This window comes from Pseudonaja textilis, chromosome 1, assembly GCF_049901715.1.
Source record: "Pseudonaja textilis isolate UNSWEBS1 chromosome 1, rPseTex1.2, whole genome shotgun sequence".
Lineage (NCBI taxonomy): Eukaryota > Metazoa > Chordata > Lepidosauria > Squamata > Elapidae > Pseudonaja > Pseudonaja textilis.
This window is the reverse complement of record NC_141990.1, coordinates 283108671-283128098: the sequence shown is the minus strand read 5'-3', so window position 1 is coordinate 283128098 and position 19428 is coordinate 283108671. Positions and strand designations below refer to the sequence as shown.

The window sequence follows — 19428 nt, the reverse complement described above, 5'->3', positions numbered from 1 at the left end:
GTTGAATTTTGAACGCTAGAAAAAAAGCTAATAAGCCTTCTACATATTCTTATTGAATTGTCATAAATCAAATCTATATTACTGACCAGTAATATAGGAGGTTACAATACAAAAAGGGCAATTTAATGTGGCAATTTTTGATTACAAGAAAAAAAACAATGACACTATAAAAAGCATATCTAATTAAAAATGTTCTCTGAGTTTGGTGGTCTCTGAGCTTGGTTGTTTTCTTGCAGATGTTTCATAACCAAACTAGGTAAAATGTTAAGCCCGTAGCTACAAATATGCTGTAATTTAAATTTTTGCACAATTGTATGACTTGGTGAACATTTCTGGCCACCTAGTATGTGAGTGCAGAGTCAGCCCCTCTTAAAAAGTAATGAACATATAATATTAACAGTTTGACCCCCAAATTTAGAGATGATTGGGAAGGTAAGAGCACATGTTGGGGCAATATAAAAATATGATCAAGATTTTCTCCCTCACTGGAGCCACAAGGGCAAAGTCTCTGTAAATAAGGAATCCTATGAAATCTTCCCACCAAAAGTGCTGGTGGAAGGGTATCAAAGCAGGCTCTGTAAAAGCCCCATTTCTATTTGCTTAAATTTTTTTCTGGTTGTTTGTTTAGTTTTAGATTGCATCAATATCCTGCACTAAAAGTCTTGTGGTTATCTTCTTCTTCTTTTTCTTAACTTTTTCTCTTAAGTCTCTGACTAATATTTGATGTTCAGAATATTGCAGCGTAAATTCAGCACCAGAAAAGTAAAGACAAGATGGCTGAGGCGTCATTTAACTTCTTTATAAACACATAAAGTAAATTTTTCAATTTACACATAAAGTAAATATACAATACCAGTTGTACATTTCTCCAACGTGGAGCAAACTCAAACAGAAGCAGACATGTTACAGGTTCAGAGTAGAACAGCAACTCCGGAGCTCAAAAAACAGACATCAGTTTCACTTTAGTTCAGCAGGCAAGCAAGACACACAGCAGAGGGGAGAAGCAGTTTCATTTTCAATAGACAGGCTTAGCGCTTAACAGAGCTGCAGAGCTTAATATGTAGAGCCACAACTAGGCTACTTCTAGTTTCAGTTTCTTTTAGTTTCAGTTTCCAAACAGTCCTCATTGGGTGACTTAGTTGCTATGCCTATTCATTGGCTGACCTTGTTACCATGCTTTATTCCAGTTCATGAATATACTCTGACATTTGATACTTCCAGTGAAAATACATTAAAATTGTACTTTTCATGACACAGAAGAGTATAACATACCTTCTTTACAGAGTTCAGTGTGTGCCCTAAAATATGATATGGAGCTGGAAGTAATAGGAAAATCAACCATTATAAAAATTTGCTTCAGGCTTGATTTTAGGAGATTGGAATTTCAAATTTTATAACCGCTGCTTATCAACAACAAAAGTACAGAATTCTCTAATTCTTTGCATCCATCTAGCAATCAACTACTATAGATTTTTACAGACCAGATTTGGTGGCTCTATCAAAGCAAAATCTTGGAAACACATTTATCAACAGGTGAAATATACAAATGGCTTTACATTTTTACTGTTTTAACAAAATGGGACAGAATTTTCAGGCACAGAAACCTGTTTGAATAGATAAAGGTTGTCCAGTTTCAGAGATATAGGTGCCATAATTTAGATTTTTTTTTTTTCAGAAAAGAATGCCTACGACTTTTTTATTCTGAGACATAATTAGATGACACAGTAAAAGGCAAAATTTAGCCCTCATAAAATGTGGTTATAGAAGAGCTTCTGATGAAACACTCTTTGAGCTTTGAAGGTAAAGTTGATATTCATGACACTATTCTCTCCACCATTTACATATCCCTTTGCACAGCATTTTGTAGGCAATAAAATCTATAGTATATGTCAGCTTTGTGTACAGACATATCTGTTTTTCTGAAGGATTTCAAACTACAGATTCATATCTTGGGATTCTTGTCTCTGCCTCAACCCACAGTGTGGCTGAATTGAGCCAAATCAATTTGATTCAATATTCATTATCCATACATGATGCACTAAGGGATCTCAATGAATTGATATTTGGTAAAATCATATTGATCAATAGCTTTTTAAAAATGCTGTTCATTTTGAATATTCAGCCTCTTTTTCCTTACCCAGTTAGGTTACCAAAAATATAGAAAATTGAGTATAATATTGGAAAGAAAGAAACTGAACCATTTTAACTTTGAGATGATTGCTAAGCTTTAAAGTTTTTATTATATAATTGCTTTGTGTGTGTGTGTGTGTGTGTGTGTGTGTATACATGCACTTTGGTGTAGTGGTTAAGACATGAGGCTAGAAACTGGGAGACTGGCAGTTCTAGTACTGCCTTAGGCACAAAGCCAGCTGGATGATCTTGGTTAATCTTTTTTTTTTAATCCTAGAAAAGAGATAATGGCAAACCACCTCTGAAAAACCTCACCAAGAAAACATGTCCAGGCAGTTTCTGACAATTGGACATGATTGAATCAGAGGTGGTATTCAGCAGGTTCTGACCAGTTCTGGAGAACCAGTAGCAGAACTTTTGAGTAGTTCAGAGAACCAGGAAATACCTCTGACTAGAGATTTTACAGTATCCTTCCCCTGCCATGCCCACCGAGCCACACCTACAGAACAGGTAGTCAAAAAATTTGAATCCCACCACTGGACTGAATAGAAAGGAAAAAATGTCTATATAGGAAAAAATAGATCAGCGAAATGAATTTACCAAAAATTAAATCACAAAAAAATATTTAAAAGGAATACCAATTTAAAAGATATTCCTATTTTCTATTTTTCCCAGTGGAAGACATTTAAGCCTACTTAGAAGCTGAACTTTAAGTGGTTATATTTGCCTTGATATGTGATATATTGTATATGTGGGAGCCATTATTTTTTTAAATTTGATTAAACTTTTATTGTTTACTGTTAGCTTTGTCATTGGTTCATATTCTCCAAGTCTAAGTTCTCAGCCAGATATTTTCTTCCAATATTGAGCAACATTTATTCTCACTGCTGTAAACATATATCACTTTCTCATGATATTGATATCATAAATTGTAATTAATAGATAATTCGAATTGTAATTAGTGTATAAACAATATATTTCTTCGTCTTTTTTATTTTCAATATCCCAAGTCATATAAACAATAGAATGTTAATAAATTAATACTGCTCAAATATCATTGTACTGAAACAATATAATATATCAAAATGTATAATAGAATTAAAGGGAGGAATGAATATAAACCAGGGCTGTCAATCTCCCAGCCTGTGGGCTGGATGCATCACGTACTGGCCATGCCCACCCCCGGTTTTACCAAGGGGAAAAATGTCCAATATGTCACATGATTCAGCTGTGACAACGTGAGTTTGACACCCCTGATATAGACCATCCCGATTTAGAGCTAGTAAAAGGATTTAGAGCTAGTAAAAGGACTGCATATTTGAAGTGTTGAAGTTTATGTTTTAGCAAAACTGGAATACAGAAAAAGTTCACTGCCTTAAGACTTCTGCTTCATGTAAAATCTGTTGTTATCTAGTAATATTGTAGTACTGTACAAACTTGAAAGAGCCAACGTAAGAGATGTTTAAATATTGTGAGACTATGATGCGATCGAAAATTTAAGCTGTATTTCAGTTTAATTCTGTGAACATAATGTACTATCATATTCTTTACAAATTGTAAAGTGATCTTGGAAACTTCATGTTGAATTGGACTACAGGTTCTTCATGGACTGATTGTGCTCTTTGGCCAAAATAATATGTATTTATTTAGCAATAGCAATAGCACTTCAATTTATATACCACTTTATATTGCTTTACAGCCCTCTCTAAGCAGTTTATAGAATCAGCATATTGCCCCCAACAATCTGGCTCCTCATTTTACCGACCTTGGAAGGATGAAAGACTAAGTCAACCTTGAGCCAGTGAGACTCAAACTGCCCAATTGCTGTCAGTGGCAGTCTGCTGAAGTAGCCTGTAGTACTGCATTCTAACCACTGCATCACCAAGGCTCTATTTAGTATAATTTACATGGCCACATACATTTGTATACCACTGTTCCCCATAGAGAGTGTTTGTTCAGGGTTTTTTTTAGATGTATCCTTCCGTATCAGGGTTTGTTGGTTTGTCACTGCCCCAATATAGATACTTTAAGGAAATATTTTAAGGAAGTATTTAGGAAATACTTTAGACAGTATTCAAGGCAATAATTTGTGTGTTCTATAAGGTCTGTTCCTGTTTATGCTGTAATAGAGCCTGTGTTGGTAGATTATGTTATTTCACTTGAAAGAAATTCATGGCAGATCTCTTTTACATCCCTAAAACTTATCTGAAACAATGTATAATTTAACATTCAAGAAGGAAGTAAGAGATAAAATATGAGCATAACATTCAGAAAACTCTTGTAAAATGTATATTTATAAAACCTTTTATAGCTTCTAACTTTTCATTCACTGCTTTCATAGGTTCCAAATTCAAAGAGGAAAATCTGATCCCTCTGGGTACAAGAGCCTTGGAGACAGTTTTAAAACTATATTCCGGACGGAAGGGTAGGAATACCACCATACATTACAACTTTATGATTTTACTTGTTTAAAAATGTGATTGCACTGCATTTCATTCATTTCACATCTGTACCTTTTTTCATTCTGAACTAGAGTTCTAAGGTAAAGAAAACATACTGGGTTGTTCATTGCAGTTAGAATATTTTTAACCAATTGGTATATTAAAGATGCTTCTGGTATATTAAACTTTATGATGTGTAAAGGCTTACATGACTGGGGCTGAAGTGTTTACAATATTTCTTTATTAAACTGAAAAGAGTATGGTTTTATTAATTATTACTGAATGGCAACCTTTATATATTACAAATACTCCTTGAGGTAATGCTAAGGAACTAAGAAAGTGGGCCAGAGGTGGTATTCAGCAGGTTCTGACCAGTTCTGGAGAACCAGTAGCGGAAATTTTGAGTAGTTCGGAGAACCGGCAAATACTACCTCTGACTGGCCCCGCCCCCATCTATTCTCTTCCTCCCAAGTCCCAGCTGATTGGCTGGGTCTTCTTTTGTTGCCCTTCACAGGAGAATGGAGCTGGAAAGCAGGTTAGTGGGATGTGGAGAGAATGGGATTTTTGCAGTAACCTTCCCCCTGGAGTGGGGTGGGAATGGAGATTTTACAGTATTCCCCTGCCACACCCACCAAGCCATGCCCACCAAGCCACACCCACAGAACCGGTAGTAAAAATTTTTGAATCCCACCACTGAAGTGGGCATATGTAGGACGGTGAAACCATCTTTTGTATTTTAATTGTGAGAAAGACTGTGATAATTTGACATTTTACTGACATCAAAGAGATGAAGAAAAATAGGAAAAGATTCCTTGAAATTTACGCTTAATTTAGAGGTCAGTTCCCCTATTGTTTCGAGAGTAGTAACAGATGCTTCCAGGCAATTAACAACAACTTTTTTTGGATTATTAGGACATTATTTCTCATGACTGGAAACAGCCTTATCATATCATAAGGAGAAAAGTATGTGCAGTTCCAAAGTGACACCAATTATCTGGAGCAGGAGGGAAGCAATCTGCAGGCTCCCATTTTTGCAGTCTCTAAAGCTCCCACCCCAAAAAATACACTGTCAAACTTTGCAGCATGATCCCCTCTTTCTTACTTCCCACCCCCGCTTTTCATAGATTGAAACTTAAAATAGCTGTGTTCAATCTCTAGAGTAATAAAATATATGTTCTGTGTAAAAGAAAAAAAAATGAACCGCTTCCAAAATCAAGAAAAAGGGGCCTAAAATCGCAACCCCACACAGTCTAGTACAGTGGTGGCTAACCTTTTGGGGCTCCTGTGCCAAAAATTGCAAGTACACCAGTGCGCCCGGACTCACATGCCAGCACCCAGAATGCAATGTGCCCCCCTACTCCCCCTGCACATGCACGCACAATTCCCCCACCTCCACCCCCTTACCTGCAGAGTGCCTCACAGCTGATTTTTCGACTGATTTGAGGCCTTTTTTGGCCTCATAGAGGCTTGGAAAAAGTCTCTGCAAGGCTTTTCAGGATGAATTATAGGCCTGGTATTACAGTAAGTGACAAAATGGCCCTATAATTTGGCCTGAGAAGCCTTGCAAAGGCTTTTTTCAAACCTCTGGGAGGCCAAAAAAGGTCTCAAACCAACAACAAAAATAATCAGCTATGGGGTGTGCGCAGTGAGGTAAGTTTACCTGCGGCTCGTGTGCCAGCACAAATGGCTCTGCGTGCCACTTATGGCACACGTACCATAGGTTCGCCATCACAGGTCTAGTAGTATCATTCCATCATCAGCAGTGGAACTCAGAAGCCAAAACACATTTAAGAATAAAATGAAACTGCAATTTCTGGAGGAAAACTATTTCCTATTCCTGACCTAGAGAGTAAGAGATTTCTTTACTGAAAATGTTTAGGCATTTCTTACTGATATTCTAGCTCTTTCTTTATGACACTAATTGAGATTTTGATCAAATCCACAATTCTAGGTTGTATCAAGATTGTGATGGACTCTTGCTTAATGTATCACAAACTAGGTCAGTGTTTTTCAAACTTGGAACTTTAAGTGGTGTGGACTTCAAGAGTCGTGGCCCTCCTGAGCTCCGTTTTCACTAGCAGAAGCACCATGGACCGGTCCTTCACTGTTTCCAGGGCGGCCTCGTGGGCAAGATCTAAGCAACCTACGGGCCGGATCCAGCCCGCGAGCCTTGAGTTTGACATCCCTGATCTAGGTTGAGCAGATTTGATAGGGTTGCAGCTACTGGTGCTAATTCTCTGAATTGTTTAATATCGGAACTGGCAGTGTTATAAGCAATAGCATAGTTCACAAATAATGAGAAATCAGGATGTTCCTCTATAGACCCTATGATAAGTGTTATGTCCTGAGAACTCTAGGAGTTCTCACTCAGGTCCACTCACTTTGTGTGGGTATAAAAGCAGGCTGCGGGGTCCAACCAGTTGCTGATTGCTGCGAGCCAGTTTCAGGCGTGGCAAGCACGGTCAGCCCTTTGTTGTTATAATAAAGTATTGTTGCACTCATGCTCTGGTTCAGCCTCTCATTGCTCAAACTTAACACTGGCGACGAGGATGGGATGGCTACCAGAAGCACCATGCAACCGCTGAGTCACTAGCCGCCGATCCGCAGCCCAGAGAGAGCGATCGGCCGGCGATAAGAGAAACGCTGATCCACAGCCAGAGAGAGCGGTCAGCAAACAAAAGAGCAAACAAAAAGAGCAAACGCTGATCCGCTGACAGAGAAAGCGGCCAGCAAGCGATAAGAAGCAAACGCTGATCCGCAGCCAGAGAGAGCGGTCAAAATCGAAAGTTAGAAGCGTCTGTAGCCGCTTGTTAGCCCAGCTACAGGGAAAGTGAAGCGCTGCGAGCCGCAGCCGCTCAGTATCAGGCGCGAAATTCAAACGGTTGTCATTTGAATTTCAAACCTAAAAGGTACAGCACAGCACTGTAGCCAGTCACTGACGCCACACAGGCGCGAATCAAACGCCATCAACGGCTAACAGCCAAACGTGGTTAACCCAGAGAGAAAGAGAGGATTGCAAACAGCCTCTCCTGAGCTGAAATCACTTGCCCACCACGGGCACTAAAACCTTGTCTGCTGCCCCAGAGAGATTTTTCCACAGGTTGTTCAACCGGTCCCAGCACCATGAGTTCCAATCCAGTCTTCCCGGCGTTCAAACCAGACGAGGAGAAGTGGGAATCGTATAAGAACCGCTTTAATCATTATATCGATGCAGTTGGCCTGGTGGATGCGGGAGAGCATCGGAAAAATCGTATTTCCTAATCTACTGTGGAGCCACCGTCTACGATACTGCCGCGGCGCTCGTGGCTCCTCGTGAGTTGAAAAACGTTCCGTGGTCTGAGTTACTTGAAATTCTCACTAACCACTATTTCCCCAGGCCCTCACAGATTGCCAGGAGATTCACCTTCCGTATGAGGAAGCAATCGAGCAAGGAGACCATCAATCAATATATGGCCGCTCTCAGAACAGCAGCACTGCATTGTGGGTTTGGAACCTACCTGGAGGACATGCTCCTCGATCAATTAGTCTGCGGGGTCAAGGACCTCCACCTGCAAAGGCGCCTTCTGCAAAAAGACCTCAACCTCGCACAAGCAGTCGAGGAGGCCTTGGCAGCTGAGCTGGCAACAAACTCAGCCACCGAAATCCAGGGCCCAAGTGCCAAGCTGACATCACTTCCAGTCCACTCCGAGGAGGTGGTAGCAGAGGAAACCATCAGTGATGAAAACGAAGTCCACCGCCTATTCAACGACAGATGGCTGCAGGTAGGAGCCAAACAAGAAAACATAGGCCCACCCAAGCACATCACCCTGTGCCTAGCCTGTGGGGATCTCATCAGAGGGCCACCTGCAAGTTTAAAGGAGCCACCTGCAATAACTGCCATAAAGGGGACACATCGCGAGAGTCTGCCAAGCCCCCAAAGCGCAGCACAAAGGCACCCTCCTCGCACTCGGGACCACAGAGGCAAGTATTGAACTGTCGCACGCATCACCTTGCCAAGCACACTTGCCACACTGTTAGTAAAATTTCTCTCTCCGTTTCCCTAGAAGGTAAACCGTGCCGCATGGAGGTTGACACGGGGTCAGTGCTCTCCATTATCTCGTGGAACACCCTTAAGAGGCTCCAACCAAGCCTATCCACTAGCCGGCTCCAGAGATGCCAGTTTGGCCTGAAGGACTACCAGGGGAAGACCATTCCTGTAATCGGCAGAGGCAAGTTTCTTGTCAGTTTTAAAGCTTTTAAAGGTCACCTACCTCTAGTGGTAGTTAACGGCAATCTACCCACCTTATTGGGGCTCGATTGGTTTCCCCATCTCGGCCTAGGGTTAACAGGAGTCCATGCTGTCTCAACCTCAGACACTGACTCCTTATTCGCTGATTACTCAGATGTATTCAGCGAAGAGCTGGGGTGTTATAACGGTACCCCATCTCATTCTCAGTTGACCCCAAGCAGTCCCAATCAGGCTAAAACCGCGTAGGGTCCCATTTGCTATTCGGCCAAAACTAGATGCAGAATTGGATAAACTATTAAAACAAGGGGTCATTGAGCCAACAGATTTCGCCAAGTGGGAGACGCCCATTGTCACACCCCTCAAAAAAGACGGTAGCCTGAGAATTTGCTCGGACTACAAGACGACAATCAATAAATTTCTACAAGTTAGCGCTTATCCTGTGCCCGTCATCCAGCACTTATTACACACATTCGAACCAGGTAGCATTTTTGCTAAATTGGACATGTCTCAAGCATATCAGCAGTTCCCTGTAGATAACCAAACAGTGGAACTCCAGACAATTGTCACTCACAGGGGTGCCTTCGATGCAAGCGTCTCCAATTTGGCGTAAGTGTTGCCCCTGGTATTTTTCAATCCCTCATGGAGCGGATTTTGCAGGGCCTCCCTGGTGTAGTACCCTACTTCGACGACATCTTAGTCTTGGCCAGGGACAGACCCCAACTCTTCCAAAGAGTTCGAGCTGTGTTAGAGAGGTTCAGACAGCATGGCCTCAAGTTGAAAAAAGAAAAATGTGCCATTGCCACTAGACAGATGGACTTTCTGGGTTATAAAATTGACGCCTCTGGCATTCACCCCCTGGAGTCCAAGGTTAAGGCAATCCACGAGGCACCCACTCCAACCTCCAAAACTGAACTACAGGCGTTCTTGGGGCTATTGAACTTTTACGCATCCTTTTTGCCCCATAAAGCATCAGTAGCTGAACCCCTACACAGATTACTGGATAAAAAGTCACCATGGCACTGGGGGCACAAAGAAGACCATGCCTTTCACGCCGTCAAATCACTACTCACGTCAGAGGCGGTACTTATTCAATTCGACCCTAACCTCCCTTTAGTACTGGCAGCAGACGCCTCCCTTTTGGAATTGGGGCGGTACTAAGTCACAGGCTTCCCAATGGCGCCGAGGCTCCCATCGCCTTTTTCTCAAGGACGCTCTCTGCTACGGAGCGCAATTACAGCCAGATCGATAAGGAAGCCCTAGCAGCTGTTGCAGCCGTGAAAAAATTTCACGAATTCCTTTTTGGCCATTTTTTCGAGCTGGTCACGGACCACAAACCCCTCCTGGGCCTACTAGCCGGGGACAAGCAGACCCCTCAAGTCCTCTCCCCTAGGATGACAAGGTGGACTCTCTTCCTAGCAGCCTACTCCTACAGACTTATACACCGCCCGGGTAAAACACTGTCCCACGCTGACGCACTCAGTCGCTGCCCCTTGCCTGCCCCGGCTGAAGACCCTGCTCCTGTCCACGCTATTTTCGAGATCACCCAGTTGGACCTACCCATCACTGCCCTGGACATTGCTGCTAAAACCAAGGCAGACCAAACACTCGCCCAGGTGCTCGACTGGGTGAGGAGGGGGTGGCCGGGTGGCAATGTTGATAACAAATTCACACCTTTTAAGACTCGCATGCAGGAGTTGTCAAGTCTGCAGGGCTGTCTGCTATGGGGCACTCGAGTGGTCATCCCGGCCTCACTGCGTACCCGAGTTCTGGAAGCATTGCACGAGGGACATCCTGGCATCGTGAGAATGAAGGCGTTAGCATGCAGCTACATGTGGTGGCCGGGTCTAGACGAGGACATTGTCAATTGGATAAGTTCCTGCAGCATTTGCCAGGAATCCCGTCCTGCTCCCCCCATTGCCACCCCTACTAGATGGGAAAGTGCCAGCGCTCCTTGGTCCAGAATTCACATCGACCTGGCCGGCCCTCTGCATGGGAAGATGTTCCTAGTGGTCGTGGACGCCTATTCCAAATGGATTGACGTAGCACAGCTATCCACGACCACCACACTAGCAATCACCAACGTGTTAACACGCCTGTTGTACGCACGGGCTACCCGACTCCATTGTCTCCAATAATGGCCCACAGTTCGCATCGACTGAGTTCAGCCGTTTCGCTGCCAACCTGGGTATCCGCCACATTTTCACAGCCCCATTTCATCCTGCCAGTAACGGATTGGCTGAAAGGGCCGTCAGGACCACTAAAGAAGCCCTGGCAAGGTTCAACAAGGATTACTGGCACCACAAACTCTCGCGGTTCCTGATGAGCCAGCACTCAACTCCTTGTTCAGTCACCAATAAGTCCCCAGCTGAGCTCCTGATGGGCAGGCGTCTGAGGACTGTATTGGACAGACTACACCCACAGTACTGCCCTGACTCTCCCCTCGCTTCCACATCGGGGGTTAGACATTTTATCTTACAGGAGCCAGTTTTCGCGAGGAACTTCGCTGGAGACCCCCTGTGGATCCCGGGCGAGATCGTAGCCATCACCGGGCCGCGGTCGTATCGGGTCAGACTGGAGGATGGCCGCGTCTGGAGAAGGCACATAGACCAACTGCGTAGACGCCTCAGCACCATCGCCAGCAGGGACCCAGAGGCACAAGACGAGGGGAGGCTTCATCCTCAGCCTCACATCCACATCACGCCCGGCGATCAGCTCACACCTACAGCCGGTTCCGAAAGCCCGAACACAGACAGCGGCGCCCAGACAGTTGACCAGCCCGATCCAGTCTACAGGAGCACACCCCCAGTGATCAACCCTACGAGCCCCGGGCAGGCCCAAGCCGAGGGGCACACTGGTGACACTTTGCCGACTCTGCCTTCCCAGGCAGACCCCGGACGGACAGACGATGTTCCAGAGCTACGCCGTTCCGGGCGCCAACATAAACCTCCTGCCTACCTCAAAGACTATGCATGTTCGCATCTGGGGGAAGGGGTGTTATGTCCTGAGAACTCTAGGAGTTCTCACTCAGGTCCACTCACTTTGTGTGGGCGTTCTTCCCCCTTTCCTCATTGGTTGGTTCTCCCCAGCAGCCAGCTATAAAAGCAGGCTGCGGGGTCCAACCAGTTGCTGATTGCTGCGAGCCAGTTTCAGGCGTGGCAAGCACGGTCAGCCCTTTATTGTTATAATAAAGTATTGTTGCACTCATGCTCTGGTTCAGCCTCTCATTGCTCAAACTTAACAATAAGCCTCTCACATGGATCCTTCTCCCCCTTTATTTTAATTCCTTGTGTATTGTGTTGATGTTATAAACTTTTTAAAACATGTTTAAGACATTCAATAGAAACTAAGATAGAAAAATTAAAATGTAACCAACTAAATTACAGCAAAATTTAATGCTGGCAGAACTGACTAGCTCTTAAGCTGGAAAGGCATGCTGTCTCGCTGAGGTCTCCTAAAAACTTCTGAAATTAGTCCCATGGGTGGTAGGCAATTGGCATTCAGAGGGAAAGGAAGTTAGGGAGTTTCTTCCTTTTCAGTCAATCAGTCTTGGCTGGATGCCTGCAGAATACCAGAACTTGAAGATTAAAACAGATTTAATGTGACAGAGCCTCAGAATTCATACCCAAGGCCTGTAGAAACTGGAAGGTAGAGATAAAGCTGCTAGGGATAGTTACATGAGGGATGATTTATTTCTTTTAAGCACTATTTGCTCCAATTTTTGGATTCTCTGGGCATATTATCACACACCCCTTAACGTGTCCTTAACATGTCCTTATAGCCATGTTTATATGAATCTCCTTATGATATTATATTTGTCTCTTCCCCAGCCCACAGATAAAACAGCTTAACATTGTCCAGAAGTTTCCCTTTCTCCAGGTATAATGTTGGTCCTAGGTATAATCTAATATCCTTCACTGACAATGTAGCTGTTGACATGATTTAAGATGGAAGCTGCTCAGTTCCTATTAGTGATGTTACACTGCTATGAGGCCGGTACCCTCCATCCATTTGGGGGGAAATGCCCTCCATGGCCATGTTAGATTGAACAACAGGGAAGACCAGACACCTGGCTACATCTATCTATCTAATCCCTGACTTTGGGTTTCTGAAGTGCATCTAAGACCTTACAAAATCTCTTGTAGAAATAGGTTTATTGTTTTTTTGAAACAACACTAAATCTCTTGTTAACAGATTGAGAATGTGCTGCCATGAAGGTTAATTTTAACCTGGAAATAGAACTGGGGTTTGTTAATTTCATAAACAATTGTAGAACAATCTTTCAAAGATTTTACATGGCTATTCTGTTTATTACTTTGATTATCCAGAGTCCATTTTTCTTATTTCATTCCAGCTACATGAGTCTCCATAGGCTACTTCCAGAGTACCATGAGATCAGAATTAGGCTTATTCCCATCATTGCTATTTCTTTGCACTTCTAACTCACTCATTATCTTGTTCCTTCCTGTTTTATGTCCAATCTCTGTACCTGTTTCATGTGAATCAGATTATTTTTGGACAGAGGTCCAATTCTTTCAGAAGAGCTTACATTTCAATCCATATCCTCCTCCAGGATTATAACTGGACAGCTGGGCTATTTTTGATAGGAGTTTGGGTAAGATTTCCTTCCTTCCTTCCTTCCTTCCTTCCTTCCTTCCTTCCTTCCTTCCTTCCTTCCTTCCTTCCTTCCTTCCTTCCTTGACTGCTCAGAAATACTCTAAATGAAGGTCACAAGCAGAGAATATCTCCCATTATTTGTTATTGTGGGCCTTAACCCTTAAGTAAATATGCCATGCTAAGCACCTGCCTATACTTGCCTAAAGCCACCCAATATTAAAATTTCCCCCCCACAGGTAAGGAATATTAGGAGACTAAAACCATCCCTTTTCTTATAGCCTAAAATTTCTAAGGACAACATTATTTTCTGGCCTTATTATTGAAGCAGAAGAGGACTTTTCAAATTTTATGCTGAGATCATTTTCTACTGGCTCAATAACTTTATTGTGTTTGCCTGTTTGTACCCTTTATTTCATTGTCCAATTGTTCATACTTTGATCAGTCATGGAGTGCTAGCAATATTTTTTTTAAAAAAGCATATTCTGGGGAATGGGGATTTCCTCTTTTCTTTCACCTAGGCTCTTAAAAGATGTATTTTCCCGAATCAAGAATAAGTAGAGGCAGTGTAACTTCCTATCCCGGGGGAACTCTTTCACCTGTGGGAATAACCATAAACTCAAGTACAGGGCATATGAGAATGCCACATCATACATACAATAGAGGAGCAGTCTAAAACTATCAAAGTAAGTACGGTAAGCAGAATATTACTCTTTTGTCTCCTTCTTAGAGGAGATGATCCATAAAGCATCCAGAATTGATTCTGTTTAAAATCAAGTCTGAACTCAGACTGAAAAGTAAAGATAATTGGTATCCTCCAATACCAACTGGAAGAGCATAGATATCCCTCCTCTCAACCTTATCCGCCAAAGAGATTTGTTGCTTGGCAGTATAATGTTCCAGCCATTTCAGTAATGGCATGTTACTATTTCCTTCAAGGCTAGTGACATTGTACCAAAATGTCTATATGCAACCTTCTCTCTCTGATGTCTCATGAATCCTTGGATAAAACAAAGAAACAGGGATGGAGAACAGATGCTTCTAGTTCCATTTTTGAACAAACCATGATGTTCTAAACTTCTGAACTTATCTAAATCAGACATTCAGGAGGTCTGATACTGCCTTTCAATTCTCAATCTTTTTCAACAACCTGTCTCAATTGCTTGCATGCATTTATTCAAGACATCAAATATTATTCTTTCTGCTGCTGTGATCTGCTAATCTGAAAAAAAAAATTTTTTTTTAGGCAGGCATGGTCTTTTTCATACTGGCAATAGCAGGTAGTTCTTAAAACAATAAAAAAAACAACTTACTAAATCTTGGTATGGAAGAAGAGGACAATAGCCATTTGAATAGCATCTGCTTCTAGACTTTGCTCTGTCATCACCAAAGATTAGTGACTGTAACACTTACATTTTTTAACACAAGCAGACATGGGCCTTTCTAATGAGTCTCTCTGCAAGTCCTTTCGCAGGCTTAGCCACTGCCAAATAATAAATGAAAACGTTTGTGCTGATGTTAGCCTGTATGGGAGCTGCTTAGAAATCTCACAATCAATGACTGGCGGGCCATAATGTTGACAGGAAAAAAGCATGAAGAATTTTGTTTTTGTTTTTTCAGATTCTCATCTTCTTCAGTTTAGGGAAAGAAAGAACACTGGGTTATTTTCTCTACAGAAAAGGAAATAGTTTCCTTTAAAAAAAATGCTGAGCAATTCAAGGATTGCAGCCTTTTTGCCTGGATTTAGAGTACAAAATTGTTCTTTTTCTGTATTTCTGCTATTGTAAAAACTTGCCATATCTGAAAATTTTAAACTCAGAAAAATAAGTGGCTGTGGTAGCAGGATATTTTCTGTGGAATTAATTGCTTTTGGAAGCCTGTTTAGCTAGTTTATTGGAGGCATTTAAGAAATGTAAATATGTTGTTCAATGACAAACAACAGTCAATAATTTAAACATGGTGAATAGCTATCTTTCATATTGAGTTACTTTATCTGAAACAGGATTTCAACATTAGCCGCATGTAGAAAGAAGTCTCTGTTTTATTTAATTTTGTTGAGTTGAAATTGTAGGATATGATAAGGAGAGCACAGAATCATGGGCTAGGAATGTATAGCAGAATCTGTAATAACATTTATTTCTGCTTTAGACTGATAGATTAAGAAGAGATTGGTCAGAAAAATACTTTTGGGACTCGAGAATGTCCCTTGGCTTACCTACTGGTCTTCAGAGCCATTGAAGTATGTTCAAAAGCAGCTTATTTTTTTTTCCTTTTTCAAAAATAAAATAAAAGCATTTTTTCCTCCCGTGATAATTTGTCATGCCAGAATGCATTGGGAAAAAAATGAAACAGCCGTGTGATCTTGCCTTTGTTATGTCAGACAGGTACAAAAACACTATTAAAAATACATCCAGACCTTTCCCACAAGTGAGCTATGCATGTTTTGAAGAAAAAAAGTGGCCATTTCTACACAGATGTGCACTTCAAAGCTGACTTACTATGTACCCAATATTATATTTGGCTAACTTTATCCGAGTACAAAATGTAAAGTAATAAGCAACCCTTTGCCATTTAAGAGAAATATCAACATTTTTGTTTCATAGAAAGAGACAATTAAGGCAAGAAATCCAGACAACTGCTAACACATGCCACTATCTTGACCATGCTCCACAGGATTCCCATAATGTGAGGTGATTTTCCTTCATAGCTAACCTGCTTTTAGTCATACAGACCAGCACAAAAGGTCACAGATGTGGCATGCCCCATTGCAACAAGCAGGCGGGCACCCGCCTTCAGAGAAGAAAAAGAAACAGTGGGATGATGTTGTTGTTAAAATAAAAGCATTTCAGTTGCAGAAACATTTACCATTTGGATGGGGTGCACAAACAGGACCATTAAAATAGCTCTGAAGTCCTTTAAATGGGTTCTAATTAATTGATATCATCGAGTCAAAGCTAACCAAAAAGGATGAGCATTAGTGGAAAAATAATCCAGCAATAGATAGTGATTTCCAGCACTGAGTGAATATTGCTTTGTAATATATTACAATATGTTGAATATCCTGTTTGTGGCTCCTCTTTAGTTCAGGCATTGGCAAACCGAGAGCCAGGGGCTTTACTGAATTCCTCTCACCATCATTGCTATGCCCCCTGGGAGACACACATTGGGCATCCAAATTGGAATGGCTGATTTTTAAATACGTAACACTTTTTGTTTCTTGGTATTTTTATTACTAGCAACATTTGAAGGTATGTATCCTTCCACATGTCATTTGCTTTATATTATTGGTTCACTTTTAAATCATAGTTTTCAATAATTGTATTAGCTACCAAAGAAATAAAAAGTGCTAAAAATTTGCTGCCTCTTCTTTAGTCAAATGTATACCCTTGCAACACAGGAAAAAGTCCATTTCTTCTAAATCAAACAATATATGTAGGGCCACCAGTTATGTATTTGCAGTAATTATTTGATTGTTTGTTCAGAAGCTCAAACGAAGTACGTGGTGTTTGTCCTATTTTTCCTCACAACAACAATACTGTGGGAATCCTGCAGTGAGAGAAAATGACTAAGAGAGATGAATGAGCATGGCTGAGAATGAATTAGAACATGAGCCTCCCTAATTCCTAATCCATAATTTTTAACTACATATTGCATTGGCGTTTAAGCGGAGACCAGGTGGCAGGAGAATTTTACACTAGAAGAATATTAAGCTATAGCAAAGGGACAAGCTAAATATGAGAAATATCAGGTTGGTATCATAGAACCAAAGAGAACGAAGTTTGGTAATGCAGAAATGCAAGAACCAGGGGAAGGAATGAGCTGGGCAAAAGCCCTCTAAGCAATTGCTGAATCCCAAGAAACATCACTCTCATGTATCTAATAGTGTCCAGTTTGTTGCTCTGGCTGTGTAAGTAAAAATCATGGGAGAAAGAATAGAATAATATCTTTTACTCCAGTGGAATTCTTAATGCACTATTCATATGTCTAGCACACATATGTATTTTCCCCTATCTTAACTTTCATAAAATTATCTATCATTTCAAAAAACTACCAAATAGTTCTTTTGACATCTCTTAGCCAAGGCAGATTTGGTACACAAATACCTCAACATTCAGTACCGTATTGTGGCTTCTGAATGCCCAAATGGCTTGGGTAAATTAAAGGAATTTAAAGAATTCTGGAGATCTTGAAAGCGGGACATAAACAAGTTAAAAAGCCTGAGTCAGGGGAAAAAAGTAGTTAGGCTTGCAAATAATGTTCTCTAGGTGTTTTGCACTACAATTCCCAATGTTTCCACTAACGCACCTACCCTGGATAGATGAAGCAGCCTGAAATATCTATCATAGAAAATGGGGACATTAGTGCCATAATTAAATGTCTAAAATCTTCAGGGAAAAAGTGGGGGGGGGGAGTTTAGAAAATACAAAAATCTTACTCTGAGTTTGCAAAGACTTTTTCTCCTCAACTTGTGCTGACCAGTTCAAAAACAAAACCTCCAAAGAGTAAGTAAAAGTAAATTCTCTCATTAGGGAATTTAAATCTTCAAAGTAGGAGTCGTCCCTTGAACTTTGTCCATGTATTACAAGAAAATGGGAGTCACAAAACATAAAGTTTAATTGAGGCTTACTAGAGTCAGGCTGTGCCTAACAGCGTACTAAAGGTCACATTAGCTTTCTGTTAAAGTGAGGCAGACAATTTGTAAAATTCCTTTAGAACTTTTCAGTAGATGCTGATGACATAATATCCATCCTCAGTAGCAAAGCTAAGTGTTGGTTGAGTTGCTCCAAATAGGACTTTTATAGCTGAACCACTCTGGATTCGATAGCATTTAATTTAAGAGCTGGTGTACACTTTGGCAGTTCTTTGACAGCAAAGCTAGCCAGTGGGGTACATCTGTTTATTGAGGGCTGACAAGTTTATAGCAAACATAAACAAAATCTGATGTTTATTATAGTCAAAGTTTGAAACTGAGAATTAGTCAAAGTATTGAACAAAGAAAACCTTTTTAACATGGTCAGATGCTATAAATAATTGTTGAGATCATTTTGATGTATTTTTCAGATAATCATTTATAAAAAGTAAAGAATGATTAAAACTGGGGAAAGCTAAATTCATGCATGTTTTACCTATTATGTTCATAAACATGGTTTCAAGTAGCAAATGCTAACCGGCTTAACTAAAGTTTCGCCAACTTTTTTTTTTTTTTTAGTTTTCAGCAATATTACCATGATTTTAAAAGTAAAGACCGATCAACTGCTTTCAGAGCAATGAGCCTGTGGCATTCAACCCAGCAAATCCTTCTGCTTTTGGGAAAGTACCCTGAAAAATCTGGTCATGCAGGTTTGAAGTAGAATATTATATGCCATCCATAACAAAGAAGAAAGTCATCAAAATGACAATAAGCTCATGATGATGTCTTCCTGCAAATGTCACGGTTACATATATATACATTGTTATTGGCAACTCTTCCTTCCGCTCTGTGAATGTCCATGCTAAGTTCCAGGCTCATTCTTAATAATGTCTCCAACAAATTCCCAGTTCATCCTCCAAGTGGATTTTCAGGCTTAGAAATAGTTTACTTTGTTGTTGTTTTATTTGCAATGGAAGGGAATAGTTAAGGCATTGAACCATTGATCATAGTGGCAGAAAATTCCAGGAACTGAAGTCCAACTTCTAAGATTCACTAGTGTGAGAAAAACAGGTTAGGAATATTGGACTTGAGAAAATCAGGTTCAATTTCTTATTCAATCCTGAATGCCTCTGGGTGACAAGCCTAGTAGATCTTCCAAATTTATTGCTGTGATTTAAAATGGGAGAAAAAAATCATTTACAAGAGACCAGAGATCTAAATCAAATATAATCCATAAGGTAAGCGAAATGGGAAATTCATACAGTACTTTTCAGAAGAAAAATAGGAGATAAGATTTTATTTATTCACTTTTCATATTTCTGAAGCACCCATCTCTCTCAGAGGGACTCCAGGCAGTGTACAATAAAACTAGATGCCTGAAGAATTGG

The 19428-nt window shown here is 41.0% G+C and overlaps 1 protein-coding gene across 5 annotated transcripts in view; it reads left to right on the top strand.

Moving 5' to 3' along the window:
• The window catches only part of SLC25A21 (solute carrier family 25 member 21), a 283725-nt gene that overhangs the window by 199421 nt on the left and 64876 nt on the right, over positions 1-19428 (top strand). For 4 of the 5 annotated variants that reach the window (XM_087921917.1, XM_026711276.2, XM_087921920.1 and 1 more), the window contains exon 3: positions 4472-4555. The exons of the other annotated variant lie outside the window; for it this stretch is intronic. In XM_087921917.1, coding sequence (XP_087778043.1) covers positions 4472-4555 — 84 coding nt within the window. The remainder of the gene's footprint in view (positions 1-4471; positions 4556-19428) is intronic. 5 annotated transcript variants of the gene reach the window in all.